Source organism: Solenopsis invicta, chromosome 1 (assembly GCF_016802725.1).
Source record: "Solenopsis invicta isolate M01_SB chromosome 1, UNIL_Sinv_3.0, whole genome shotgun sequence".
NCBI classification, from domain to species: domain Eukaryota; kingdom Metazoa; phylum Arthropoda; class Insecta; order Hymenoptera; family Formicidae; genus Solenopsis; species Solenopsis invicta.
In genome coordinates, this window is record NC_052664.1 from 20806726 (window position 1) to 20821921 (window position 15196).

General features: G+C 28.9%; 2 protein-coding genes across 5 annotated transcripts in view; one reads left to right on the top strand and one right to left on the bottom strand.

The window, feature by feature from the left end:
* The window catches only part of LOC105194759 (uncharacterized), a 52416-nt gene that overhangs the window by 35592 nt on the left and 1628 nt on the right, over positions 1 to 15196 (bottom strand). The gene's annotated exons all lie outside the window — the stretch shown is intronic.
* On the top strand, positions 8024 to 14223 carry LOC105204948 (serine protease gd). 3 transcript variants are annotated; one of them, XM_026131411.2, is made up of 6 exons: positions 8024 to 8397; positions 9974 to 10199; positions 10599 to 10764; positions 11633 to 11974; positions 12499 to 12896; positions 13287 to 14223. In XM_026131411.2, exons 2-6 carry the CDS (start codon positions 9990 to 9992, stop codon positions 13557 to 13559), a joined length of 1389 nt encoding a protein of 462 aa, XP_025987196.1. In that variant the 5' UTR covers positions 8024 to 8397; positions 9974 to 9989; the 3' UTR covers positions 13560 to 14223. The 3 variants fall into 3 exon arrangements, with proteins under 3 accessions (XP_025987196.1, XP_039311847.1, XP_039311857.1); XM_039455913.1 differs by having other exon boundaries at positions 8024 to 8247; XM_039455923.1 differs by lacking the exon at positions 8024 to 8397 and adding an exon at positions 8410 to 8542.

The window sequence follows — 15196 nt, forward strand, 5'->3', positions numbered from 1 at the left end:
CGCGGTAATGGCAACGTTAATTGATCTCACGTACGACGTCGAAAGTGCTTCAGATCTGAACAGAACGGATAGAGTGGCAAAGGATGTCGTTGACACTCGCCTTCGTTTCGGATTACACGAAGGTCCGCGGCATAAAATATTCAAATCGTCTTATCAACGCCCTATTTCGTAAAACAACTTGTCCTAATGTACGCGTCTTGCTTTTACGATATCGTTTTCTCTAAAGTACAAATTCATGGGCAGAGTGACGTGTCTTCGTGAGAAACTGCGAAATTGCGCTTCGTAACGCGGAGAAAAACGGCAATAGGGATGGCGAAATTAAATAGCGCAATGCAATTGTATATCAAGTAATGCAATTGTATATTTTTAAAACGTAAAGGAATAACGCTGTACGACGCTATGCGAGAGCGTAGTAAAAGTTATGGCAAAACCGCGTATCTGCTACGGCATTTACGAAAGCGTTGCCAAACTTTGTTGTTGCACCATCAACATGAAAATTCGCGCTTTAAACAAGTTTATTTTGTCAAAGCTAATCCCTCGACCATTGCGATTGCGAAAAGTAACGAATAAACGCTATCCCAACACGAAATCATAACGCTCGGTTTACGTTCCTAAATAATATTGAATTATATGTTGATTATGTTACTAATAACGTTGATAAAAACGTAATTAAATATTGTTATGTAGACGAAATCGCTTATTGAATTTCTTTTTTTTATTCTTTTTTTTTGTAGAAAAATCGCATTGATCAGAAAACTGCAAGATTATAAAAATCGATGGGTCCAGCCAAAACATCTCCAAAAACTTTTACGATGGTTTCGCAAAATTCCGACGCGTATTTTACACGAAATTGTTGTGATGATCACGAAACGTGAGAAGCAACGAAAGGGGACAGGAAAGAAAGAGAACGAAATTTAGTGTCTATCGAAAGGGTCGAATCGCGTTTACCGAAAGGGGTGACGCGCTGATAACGACCGCTTGAATGAATACGACGGGGTGGGAATCGCGCCCTCCACGATCGGCTTTATCGTACATTATGCAAACTTTGCTCGTCACCTCCGCGGCCACCGCCGCACCTAATCACTGATAGTGTGTGACAAAACACATCGCAGTGAACGGCCGAGAGAATGGCCGCGGTGTCTCTCATCCCGCATTGCACTGTATGCGGTCATAAATGTCCGCTCGATACGCGCGGAGAATGAGTCGACGCGTTTACATTTCGTTGATGAAAGGCTCTTGCAGCGCCGAGCGTTCTCCGATGCCCGACCGATTTGTCGCAAATTTCCGCGAAGGCGTTCCTAAGTAATGCGATACGTGGGCTAATCCCACGCACGAACATGTGGGGTGAGATGATTAATCGTGTTTTATGAAAGGCAAATACCGATAAAGATCTTTTTTTTTTCTTGTCCGCATATAATTTAGCATGCATTCGTATAATATATTAGAAAACATTTGCCACGAATAGATTATCCAATTATATGTTTCTTGATTTCATGTATTTCTAATCATTTTTTTGGTAACGGATTAGTAGAAATTCTTAAAAAGATTGCGAGATGTTTCTGAGCTTGATAGAGAAAAAAGTCATCATTTTAAAAAAAAGAAAGATTATTTCTTTTTATGTCTTGTGTTTTATGTCTTACATTTCTTATTTCAAATTATAGCCCAAGTAACAGTCTAGCTACATTTGCTGCGTCACACAACAGTCAAACAGCAGTTACAACCATTTTGACTTAATATCTGTACAGTTGCTGTGATAGCTATCAGAAAAAAAATCATAATATTATCTTTTGTTATACCAGAAATATCGAAAATAAAATGTCCAATCTTATTTCGTAAATAATTTAATACATGATAAGTCCTCAGGATAAAAAAAAAACATTGACCGACTCAAGGATCGACTTGCCAAAGTTAAGAAAATTTAAAAAGAGTAGTACATTTTACAAAAAAAAAATTGAATATCATATAAAGAAAACTGTACAATCCAGTTTTAAAAGAGTAAAAGTAAAAAAAATATCAAATTGTTATACTTAAAAATTTATCGGAGAAAGAAAATATTAATTTTGACTATTGCAATTGTGATGCTGAATCATCAGATAATAATACTTGCAAATTTGAAAGACAAATACATTAATATACGAGAGGTACTAAAAGAATGGGTGCCGACATTTAATATATACTATAATGGATTAAAAGGGGGGAGGAGGGTATTTGATTCTTTCAAAAATACCAAATATGCCTCGAAATCCGAGGACACAAACATCTAAAACAGTGGCTACTATAAAGATGGAAGCTAATAATATTAACACAATAGACTTGTCTTGAAAAATGTCTTCTATTGTGTAAAAAATCCAATAAACTCTTAATTTTAATATCAATGAATTGTCAATTCCCAATAGTTCATAAATGCAGTTTTTAACTAATATTGTTTACAATACATGATTCGACTACTAAACTTATAATTATTGGAATTTATTGCGGAGAAAATAAACCTAACTCTCAATCCTTTCAATCTTGAATTAATTCTACTAAAAAAAATGTTTTTTCTCTATTATTGTTCCTAACAATATAAAGATGATACTTGGCCTTTTCATAATTTTCCTATTAACGGGTATGGAGAAATCAAAATGTTGTTGTTCAAATATCGATTAGTTTGAAGTCCGGATAAATCTGAAGATTGTTTTCAGGGCAAGTGCAAAAGAGTTAATAAGTTTTTAAGTCTTTTTGTCTATAAATTGTTAATCATTTTAAATAATGACATTATTATTAACGGATACAAAATTAATGTATTTACATTAATTAATATTCACGGGTGATACTCTTGTCAGGTCTTTAATTAAAGGTAACATAGAAAATACATTTATTTATTGTTAGACAAAAAATGGAATGAATAAAAATATTATTAAAGTAATTATATGCACTAGATGTTTTTACATTTTTATTTTTAGGGTGCGTTATATTTCTTAGACAATTATATTTAGTGTGATTATAATCTTTTATATAACTACTGTTAAAATTTTAATGATTATAGTTCGTAGAATATTCTAATAAAAAACATCAAATTAATTTTCTATGCAGATCTAGAAGAACTAATGCAACTTTCTACAGCAGACCATCACGTAATAAATATATTTTGGAAAAACTTTTAATTGATATAATAAAAAATATTCCGATATTTGATATTTTACATTTATTAGATCTAAGTATAATAAAAATTTATCAACCAGCTACGTGTACGGAATATTCGGCTTGAAAACTAAGTGGCTTGCAAATATAATTAAAGTAATGTCAGATTTTCTTCTTCGATGTAGAATGTCAAGCAAACTTCAAATTGTTATAGGTCTCAAATGTTAAAAATTTTGGAAAGGAGTATTGAACCTTTGATTTGCATCTAAGCCCGTTATAATCTATCTATCTGAAGAAATATATCAACATTTTATGTTACTTTCTTGTATTGTAATTTTTTATAGCAAGTCGTACTCAAACTATTTGCACATAACAGATAAATTATTTAAAATATCTTTATAAAACGTTATATTCTAGGAAATTTATAGTGTTACTTCTACTAACAGCAATATATATAATCTTTGCCATTAGTTGATGAAGTAAAGAATTTCAATGATTTATCTATCTTCAATGCAGATCCATTTGCAAATTGTTTACAGAAACTAAAAAAATTACTCCGAATGGGAAACAAGCCATCGCTGCAAGTATAGTTTGATGTATTTCTAAAATTATTAATTTAGAACAAGCTCAAAATTATAAGCAAAATATTTTTATTTTAAAGAATAAAAATTATGATAAAAACTGTGATCAAAGTAAACAGAAAAATTTTCTTAAAAGTCAGATTAAAATTGATTAACACTAACAAATAAAGGAAGAAGCAAATGTTTCTTTAAAAAAATTATTGATATAAAAAACGCAAAGATCTTTGAAATTAAAATTTACCTAAACTGCGATAACATTATCGCAAACATTTTAATGTTTTGTGTCCTATTTAAGATTTCTTAATTCTGTCACGTATAAAATATTTCTAGGCTAGTGAAATGTCATAGAAATATCATTGTTATCGTGTAAGAAATAAAATTGGACTTATCAAAAGTTAAGTATATACATATCTATAAATATCATTTTGTTGCTGTTCAGAGTGAAGAATCATATATTTTCTTCATATAAATATAATTTACAAAATTACATGTATCATCTCGATAAAAGAAATTTTTTATATAAACATATTTAAATATATATGAAATGTCTATATGTGCCTTCGTTTTCTTATAGAATCTCTCTTTCGAATATACTCGTAGAAGAAAAATAATAAGAAGACAAATTAAAAAGTAAAATTTTTCAGTTATTATTTTTCCTTTATGTAAGTAAAGATTATATGTATAGGAGAAAGAGAACTTATATGGATATACTTTATATATAATAATATATATTTATATATTGATTTTTTATATAAAACATTTTTTTAAAACTAAGCCTTTTAATAGAGCAGAACAGGTTCACAATCTAAGGGTTCTTTCCTTTCATATTTTTAGGTATCTCAATATTAATCGGCGATTTTTTGTGTTTTATCGTGATTTTGTATCTTGCCGCATGGAAGCCTTCATTCATTGGGGCATAGGGATTTGTGCCTTTGTAGAGTACACATCACGTTACAAAGGCCATGTCCGTTGACAGTACACGTGTACGACTATGGAGGTTGCATCTAGTTACCAATTTACATGACATAATGTTTCACAGCAAAATCGAGCTTGGCATCGCATGCGTAATTCGTAGTGACAAAATCGTGCTCAAGGTTCAAAGCTAACTCGACACGTGCCTCATCTTGCGTAGACATTTGCAACGATACAAACCACGGCAGTATCTGTTAAGCGTACAATCTTAATAACTCGTACTTTATAATCTTGTAAATTTACTTTTTGCTGCAGCAATTACACTTAGAAACTACAAGAGGCATACAAAAAATTTTTTATTAAAGATAAAACTTTTGATAGATCTTTCCTCATTATTAAATTGTCGATGCAATGTTAAATTTCAAACAATTTAAATAAAGTTTTGAATCAATTGAACTTTTAAGTATCTAGCTAGGTAACAAGATTTTATCGTGAAAGAGTGTCGTGGGCAAGTAAATTTTTAATTTGAGGTTTAATTAACAAGATACTTAATGATGAGAACTTAATTGATGCAATAACCCAGCAAATACGATTAAATCGATTTGTCGTTTCATCATTAGTCATGTCATTATTGATCAAACATAACGTCAATGAAACGTAAAAATAATATTGAAATGTCACATACTGATGACGTCGTTTAACCTTTAACTGCTTACGGAACAGGAAGCCACTATAGTGGCGTTAAAATGATGTCATATTTTGAACAACAATTAAAGAATATAATGAATCATAATAAATCTTACTAAAAAACTATAAGATTTTTTAAATGGATCTCCTCTAAAGATTAAATTTATTTAAAAGACGTTATTTTCAAACAAATATATATATATATATTATTAATATATTATTAATTTTATTATTGATTAGCATCACAACCCAGAACTCGACAAAATTATGATCAAAAAAATACTCGGTAAAACAAATTCACGCCAAGCAAAAAAAGAATTCACTCTCTTCCAAATCTTAATCATATCATCTACACGAAAAGAATAATTTTGCTGAAATATAAATCTGAAAATAATTATGTTGAACCATTAAAAAAATTATATCGGATATTTAACTCGGTTATTATAATGTCTAAACTATTCGCAACAACATTATCATATATAATTATTTAGCCCATATTATTTAGCCATCATATAAAATTATTTTCTGCTCTGTATCTAACTAAATTTTTAAATATTGCAATAAAAATTATTCTTTCCCCAGGCCATCTAAGTCAGGATCGCCCTAACATTGCTTGACTTCTGTAATCATGTAAGAACTGACACTTTGTAATGATCCGTGAACACTTATACCCATTTCCACCAATTTAGATTAACTTTGATCTCAGTTTAACTTACTCTTTATCTTTTTCCAATTCTTAGAATTAAAAAAAGATAAAAAGTAAGTTAAACTGAGATCAAAGTTTGTATTGGTCGAAATAATCATTAATGTTAACGTATTTTGTCAGATATAAATTTATCGATAGTAATACAGATACAATTGGATATATTCAATAAATGGTTCCCAATTGTAATACAGAGAACAACGTTATCATTAAGAGATACAAGTATATCATTAAATAATGATATTACCAACTGTTGTATTATCAAAAATATAAATATCTGATTAGCCGCTCGTAGCTTATCATTAAATAAGATTATTAAATTTGAATTGTATATCTCTTTCAAAAAATTGGATTGAATTAATAATTTAACTGATCTCAATCTTTCGAATGCAAATCGATTAACCTGGAATATCGTAATCATTGTTAAAACGGAAATATTACAACCAAAAAAAAAAGTAGAGTGCAATAAAAGCGAAATTATTATCTTTGTTAACAGTCTCGTGACATATCGCATTTCATTTGATCTTTCACCTAAAACGAGTTACCGAGCAAAGAACATATATTCTCCAAACAACTTATCTTTTACAGGCGTATTGTCTGGGCTCAGTGATAGACGTAATATTTAGAAAACGTAACAGTTCCTTGATTTAGTTTTTTAATGTATTCAGTTTCTCAAAAAAATAATTTTGCATGAATGAATTTTATTGTTGGCATAAGAGCAGAGATAACGACAACTCTATTATAGAGAAGAAGGGGGTATGATTTAAAAGAATATATCAGCGCTACAAATTAAAGTTTCTTTTGTTTATATGAACTAGTTACTAGTTAGCTATTTTCTAAGTAAATTTGATATCGCACTTCAGACTTACTATGTCTGTTATTTTTCGTTTCTAGACAATTTAGAGTATAATTCAATAATAATTTAAAATATGTAATTTAATTTCTTTCTGATAATTGAAAAAAATTTATTTAAGTAATTTAATGTATATAATATACGTACCATTATTACTTTGTACATCATCCATTTCTTGATTGCACATACAAATAATTATATTCCAAATAATTTTTATTATCGTACAAAATAATATTGTTAACATAACTGCAAAAATGGAAAATAGAACTTCATTCATTCTTCTACGCAAGTTTTACTCATACTAGTTCTATTCATTCTAGTTGGATACGCTAATTGGACTACGCACATCTATTTTTCTCGACGCGCCGAAAAACGTCGCCCAGCAACTGTCAATCAATAACATTAAGGGTTAAATATAGTTCAGAATTATAATTATAAAAATAATGAAACATTTATACAAATAAAGAAATGGAGTATATACAAATTAATTACAAATTCAGTAAAGATTGAATAAATAAACTTACTTAACTACTAAGTTTACTTATTAAATAAATTATAAGAAATAAATAACATATAAATTGTATAGAATGTACGTATTGCAATCAGAAAAAATAATGAAGTCAAATAATAATCGTAAAATAAATAATATATAAAATTAACATTAAAAAATTAGACATTTAATTTCGATATTCACAAAATTCTTCTTTTATTCGAGGATCTTAAAATGTTTGCATGGGAGATGAATCATCGAGATGATAGTAAGAGTACTTTAAAAAATATTTTAAACAATCGATACTTTTGTTCATATATTTTATATAATTTTTTAAAGAATTGATAAGTTTCCTAATCAATAAATCTTAATTAAAAAAATAAATTTTTTAAAAATTTTGTTCTCCTTATATTACATTTATATTCTTGACCGTGAAATTTTAACATAGATATAATATAACGATTATTTGTGTCGACTGGGCTATTACATGAGTCTCAATAATTCTCAAAAAAGTTTAAAATTTGCTTAACGAAGCAGTGATTGCATCTAGCTTGTTCGACGATTGTAGATAAACAGAATGACCCAAAGCATAGTTGCTTCAGCTATCCCCACTACCACTCCATTCGAACGCAGCTTCAGCCCAGAACTTACTAACGTGTTTTGATAAAGAACCAGTCAGTCTTGTGAAGCGAAGACGCCGTGTGGCTGTGGTTGCATTATTTCACAAATTAACGCTAGGGTTTCAGAATTTCTTAAAAAAGTGCAACAAAAATAAATATTAAGAAATAAATAAGAATACGTGATCGAGAAAACATATAACTTGAAACGCTTGAAAACATATTTTAATTAATAAAAAAATGCAAAATACTCCAACAAAAAAGGACAAACAATATCAACAGTAAATAAAACAAAATAATACCTAAAGTAAAAGCAGTTATATATGAGACTTCAGAGTTGCATTGACTCTCATCAGAATTTTTAAAATCTGTTATATAAAGCAGTGATTATACCCGCTACAACCGGTTTTTATTTGATGAATAATTAAAATGTAAGCTAAATATGTGTTCGTGGAATGTGTAAGATGTTTGGATTCGTAGGCAGATGGTTATTTTTCTTATGATGGTTTTCTTTTCAAATATAATCAACTTAAAGTTAACTTAAAGTTAACAATTAGAGCGGTTTTCCTAAAACGCGTGAGTTCTATTGTGCGATTTGCTTACCATACTTAAATAAATTATCTGTTTAATATATAGAGTTACGCCTGTTTTCATAATATACGGTAACGAAAGGTTAAGGTTAATATAACTTGAAATTTAAATAATACACACACTTTTTCATAAGCATATAAAATAAATTAAAGATTATATGTATGTACACACGTAATCTTCAATTCAATTAACCGTAAGCTTATGAAAATATGTATTAATTTTTAGGTTATACCTAACTTTTTAATCAACTAAGAAAACCTTAATGTCTTTTTGATCAAAATCAAAGTTGTCTAGGGTACCTGAGATGAATAAGGCTCAGTAAATAAGATTCTTTTTTCAATTTATCACCTGAAAACACGTTTTATACGTAAAATATGTCATTAAAAGATGTGTCATAGGAAATAAAGTGGAGAGGCAAGAGAATTACGTTTGACTGCAGCAGCGTGTTTGTTTAGAGTAATAGAAACTTGTAACAAAGTTAGTGTATGAATCGTCTTTATAAAAATTTGCTGCAAAGATTATTAAGTATACATTATTTTACGATTTAGTATAATATATTATTCAATTTCCTAATATTACATGAAACATACGCACGCACGCTTGCACACACGTATGTATAGATTGTTTAAAAATAAGTAACGTTTTTTTTAGAAATTTACTCATTAAATAAAACCTATTTAAATAAAGAAAAATTTTCTTCATATTAAGCAAATTATATCTATTTAAGATTATAAATTCTTCCATAAAGGTTTTACAAAATAATGAATTGTTGATTTGATACTATTTTTTTTTGTGTATACTTATGTATGTAATATCTTGTTCATGAACAGTTTCAAGAAAAAAATAATTTCAGTTTCAACAAAAATCTAAATTTTGTCGGTAAATGTTAGGTGAAGAATTCAATCAGTAGATTATATATTTATTGTTGAATTGAATGATTCTATTTATGATTTTTATGTCATCGATCTTATCTGATTTATCTTATCTGGTATATATCAATATTCCTCACTGTAGCTTGTGACAATTCATTTTGCACTATGTAATAACATCCTGTTCATCGATGTATAAATTGATATCAAGATTTAATGCATAATAAAGAGTGAATATATAAATATTAATCAATTATAATATCAATTATATACTCACAATAGTACAATAAATTTCATTCAGTAATATACATAAATTTTCTTTATATAATTAATTTAAAAAAAAATTCTTTTTGAAACAATCAAAAAATTTCCTAGATGAAAAAAATTCATAAAGCTAATGTTATTTGTACACACACACACACAAACACGCGCGTGCGCACTCACGTACATTTTGATTAATAATAGTTAAAATTATGTCAAAACTTTAGAACAATTTGTAAAAATTAAGTACGTTCATAAAACATGTATTTTGTTAATTTTGTAACAGAATCTCAAAGCAGAAGATGATTAAGATTTCCATCTTGCTTACGTTGTTACTGCATCTACTTTGTATCAAAACAACTATCTTGGCAGAAGTTTGCTCGGAATATTTAACATATATAAGCAATGGAACAACAGACAAGGTAGAACTGTTGGGACGGATCGAAATCCCATCTGTTTCAGAAAATGACGACTTCTTTTTAAGAGTAGCCTTTAATGCTGACGAGTTTGTAGTAAGTATTCCTTTTAACTTTATTAAGAATGTAAGGAATAAATTTTTATATATAAATTTGCGACTATTTAATAACGACGATTTCTAATAATTTTTTTAATACATTTTAATCTTAACGCTTTCAAAAAATAAATCTGTTTTACCTTTAAAAAGGTGGTGCAATTTGAAATAACCAAACCATAAATTTAAAATGTTCTTTTAAGTAATTTGTATATTTTGAGATATGTGAAACGATTTTTTGATATATCCACAAAATAAACATATAATTCTTTCATGGAAAAAACAAAAACAAATAATGAGGAAATAATTTCAAAACTTGATTTTAAAATTCATTTGTTATTTATACGTTCCATTTATATAATAAATAGAAATAACTTAATTAATTATTGTTACGTTCCAGAAACAGTTAATTGAATTGCATCTAGCACGAACAATAAAAGAATCTGTTCGAGCTGTTCAAAAGGGCAATTCTTTGTTATACAATATTTATTTCACCAAAGTATCAGGCGAATCAATTCCAAGAGTGACTGCGATATGGTTTAATAACCGACAATATTGTCCTGGGCGTAAGTTCCGTATCTGTTTAAAAGATAATAAGTGCCCGGAAGACCGAGATTCAATGGCAGTAATGGCACAAGAGACAAGATGACATTATGTATTTATGGTACAAGAAATAATGGAAAAGTTATCACAAAATATATTTTTTAACACATTTAAATTGAGAAAAACCAAATTGTAATAGTATTTTGCTATACATCAATTGTCATAATCATCATAAAATAATTTTAAAAGATACAATCTTTAATTAAAAAATACAAACAAATATTTGACATCTTTTTGTATTTTTATTATGTCTTCATTAATTGAATGAGTTTTACAGATAACTTACACTGATACGTACCAATTTACTCTATCGGGACAAACTGCAATACATTTTCGTATTTTAACTTATTAATAAAAAAAACTGTACCATGTACAGAATCATTCCCGGCATGGAAATGTAAAGAAAAGTTCTCTGTATTATGTTAATGCTTTTTAACTATAATAGTTTTTAACTACAATAATTAGTTGTTTAAAATGTCGAATATAGAAATTGTAAAAGCTGTGCCAGCAAATCTCGATCTCCCTTTTACATTTGAGAAAGTAATAAATGTTCTAGTAATTCATTCTTTCATCAAGTTATCAGCCACATCAAGTTAATTCTTACTAGTATTTGGCTATGTGTAATTTTCAACTAAAACAGCAAAAAAAAAAAGAAAATAAAACTCATTAAACTGAAATTTTCTTCTCATCATACATTGTCCCATCTTTATGTAAAAAAATGACTTTATAATCATTCTTATTGTTTTAAAGTAATTTCTGTTTTGGGACAAATAAAATTCTCTTACTGTAAAAGAACGAGCAATTTAAAACTTGTTGTATTTTGCATTTCAGCAACAAAAACTCTCACTGGTAATCTCGGGATAGGACACATCGTATTCGCGTCAAAAGAGCCACTTTCTTGGCGTCGAAATTCGAGCAGAATTATTAATGAAGATGATCCGATTGGAAGTTACCATAACTACTTGGCTCTATCTACAGCCAATTTCAGTTTTTCTAATACCAACGAATGCGGTATTACTAACTACTATACTGATGAAACAAATAATCTGATGGCCAATGGTGAGAAGGCTTTACCTGGCCAATGGCCGTGGATAGCAGCTATCTTCGTTGTGACAACATCTTACAATTTTCTATGTGTTGGTACTGTTCTAACAACCAGACATGTTATAACAGGTATGCTACTAAATAAAAAAAAGAAACTTGTTATCATTAATATTGTTCACGTATTAAACATGAAACTTTGTGCGAGCTTTCTTTCTCCTTCTCCCCCTCCTTCTACCACCTCCTTGCATGTTCTTTTCCTGATAATTGTCCATTTTTTTACATGCTTTCTTATAAAATCTAAAAATGATCGTTAAAAAAGGTGCGTGTCTCAAAAAGTCTTTGATATATATTTCTGTATGTATCGTTCATCGTTTTCAAGACTGTAAATTATTAAAAAATGCATAAGGTCACCAGTAGTTGCAATGAACAATCACCAGTAAATGACTATTTCAGAAAAGTATTAAAATGATAAGACTTTAAAATAATGAATTGCAAATTAATTGTATTTTTTATGATCTAATTTTCATAAAAATTTTATTGTATCATTTTTTATTTAAAAATGTAATTATATTAAAATTTCATTTATATGTACAATACATTGAGTAGTTCAATTTTTTATAACTGGTGCAGTGACCCTATCTCTTTTTTTACAGCGGCGCATTGCATGAAGACTTCCGGGAACGACACTGTAGACCCCGACAATTTGTTTGTAACCTTTGGAAAGTTAAATTTACGCCAGTGGAATGAAAATGGAATCACCATTCGAGAGGTCGAGAGCTACAAGATTCATCCCGACTTTGCGCACACCATCTCCGCCGACTCCGACCTGGCTATTTTAATCCTCAGAATGCCCGTGGATTTCAGCCCTTTCATTAAACCTATATGCCTCTGGTTTGGTCCTACTAATCTAGAGAATGTCGTCGATAGAACAGGATATGTCGTAGGTTGGGGTCAGAGGATCTTCGAGAATAATGACTTTAGTCGACACGTTAGTCGTTATACCAGGGAAAGTGAAATACCACGGATGTCAAGGGTATCGATAGTGAATAAAGTAAGAACCTTTATGGGAGCCAGTTTTCCGCTTTTCGTAACATTCGCTATTCGATATACAAGTTGAATTGGAAGCAAAGTTTTCTAATTACTAATATGATCGCAATACCTTAATAATAATAATAATAATAATAATAATAATAATAATGTTTACTATACATCCGTATTTGATGGATTTGCCAAGTCATTGCAATTCTTGATTTGAATTAATGAATTAATTTCTTCTAAATTGATAAATGCGATCATGCGATAAAGAAGCAATATCCTTATTTTCATAAACTCTTGAAGTAATAAATTTCCGCGTATTTCTGTCATACCGATACTGAAATTTATGCTGTACTGTACTGTAGAATCATATTGTGTAAATGATGCAATTCTGACATTGTTACAGGAGGAATGTGCTCAGGCAGATACGCGTTTTAACCAATTGATCTCAGAACGCACTTTTTGTGCTGGTTTTCGGAATGAAATTGATCTTTGCAACGTTGATTCCGGAAGCGGACTGATGCTTTTCGACTCTATCACAGGCCGTTATGAGTTGCGCGGCATTGTTTCGCGAACAATCGTCGGAAATTTGAAGAGCTCGTGTACTTTAAGATACGTCGTCTATGTCGATGTGGCCAAATATATGCCCTGGATTCGACAGCAGATCTCGACCACATAATTCTGATCTCTTGTAAAATGTGCTAATCGACAAGCTTTATATATAAGGTTTATAGTGATACGCAATATTTAATACTCAACTACATTTATGAAATCACACTAATCTACAATCTATTTTGGAACCTAGATTTCTTCTTCTCATTGTATTTTTTACAAATTTCAATAAATTATAATTAATTTTTTTTTAACAAGAATTGTATAGAATCAAAATCTGTAAACAAAAAAAATTGATAATATTAAAATTATATAAAAAACCGTAAACAAAATTTTTGTAAAAAGTATGAAAAAGAATATTTTGTTCTAAAAATAATATTTAAAAAAAAAGACAAAAATTTTAGATCAAGAAAATCATCAACTTTAAAAAAAAATTAGTTGTAATGTATGATTTCAATTATAAGTGGAGCATAAAAATAAATTTTACAATTAGTTAAAAAAAAGATAATTTTACATTGTTGATCATAATTAGGAAATGGAACCTATAAGTATTTACAATGTCATTGTTGCGATCTAGAAGGCACGTTACTGCCTGCATAGTACTGCTACATAGTTTTATTATTTCGGAATAGTTTCAGTGGACAATGATAATATAACCATCCATCGATTACTGCATCAAATATCCACATCATGTAGCCGAAACGTTTAATACATTTATTTATTAATGATAATTGTGTTAAAATTAATTTAAGTATAACTGTCACACTGACTCCTGTATTAGCCCATTTAAATATCATTTATTAGGGTATTTTGAGACATGCTTGCAAAATAAAATTAAAAGTATATCTGAAGTAAAGAAGGAAATAAAATAAACATTAATAAACATTATATAATAAACATTATATTTTCAATTTTGTTAATGAAGTGAGTGCTTTTGCCCTCTTATTGATATATCTTTTTAGATCTGATTGGATGATATGGAAGAATACCTTAACTTTTTCTATCTTCTTCCTTTTTGACGTTGTAAGACTTAATTTACAATGATGCTGATATGGTTATTACTAAGATTACTAGATAAGTTTAGACAATAAGACATAAATTCTGAATATTCTTAAATGCCAACAGCACAAGCTAATTTATGTTTCAATTGTACGTTAGAAATAATGTCATTGATAAATATAATTCTATCCTTCTTTTGTATACTTTCATGTTAACTTTTTCATTCACAGAAATATATATCGCTATTTATAGATTACGGATAGTATTATTATTCAGATATCTAATAACAGATTGTATTAAATAGCGTATTCTATTAAAAATGTCAACAATATCATATATCAACATTATTTTTCATACATAATTTTTTTATTATTTATGTATTAAAATTCAACCTAGCAATAATTATGTTGATAATTAAAAGCAGAGGAGAACTCGAAAGCAATCACGAGCACAATTTAACTATTGTGACTTTAATTTGGAATCCAATAACTAAAAATTGACATACATAGTCAATGTCTATAAATCTCATAGATAATGTCCACGAGTTTAAGATCCTTTTCCATGCTGTAACGAGGAGGAGTAAGGTGGATTAGATAGGCAAAGACAAATAATTAATCTGTTAGATGCCTTCGTTTGATTAACTTATTTATTTCACTGCTGGCCTGTTTAAGGAAATTATCTACAGAATTTATACACATTGATCAC

Excerpts from the sequence above, each read along its gene's own strand:
- LOC105204948 (XM_039455913.1), top strand. The coding sequence starts at position 8,207 with ATGCAAAATACTCCAACAAAAAAGGACAAACAATATCAACA. Across the intron at positions 8,248-9,973 it reads AAGGACAAACAATATCAACA|AATCTCAAAGCAGAAGATGA; the intron begins GTAAATAAAACA and ends ATTTTGTAACAG. Across the intron at positions 12,897-13,286 it reads GGGTATCGATAGTGAATAAA|GAGGAATGTGCTCAGGCAGA; the intron begins GTAAGAACCTTT and ends ACATTGTTACAG.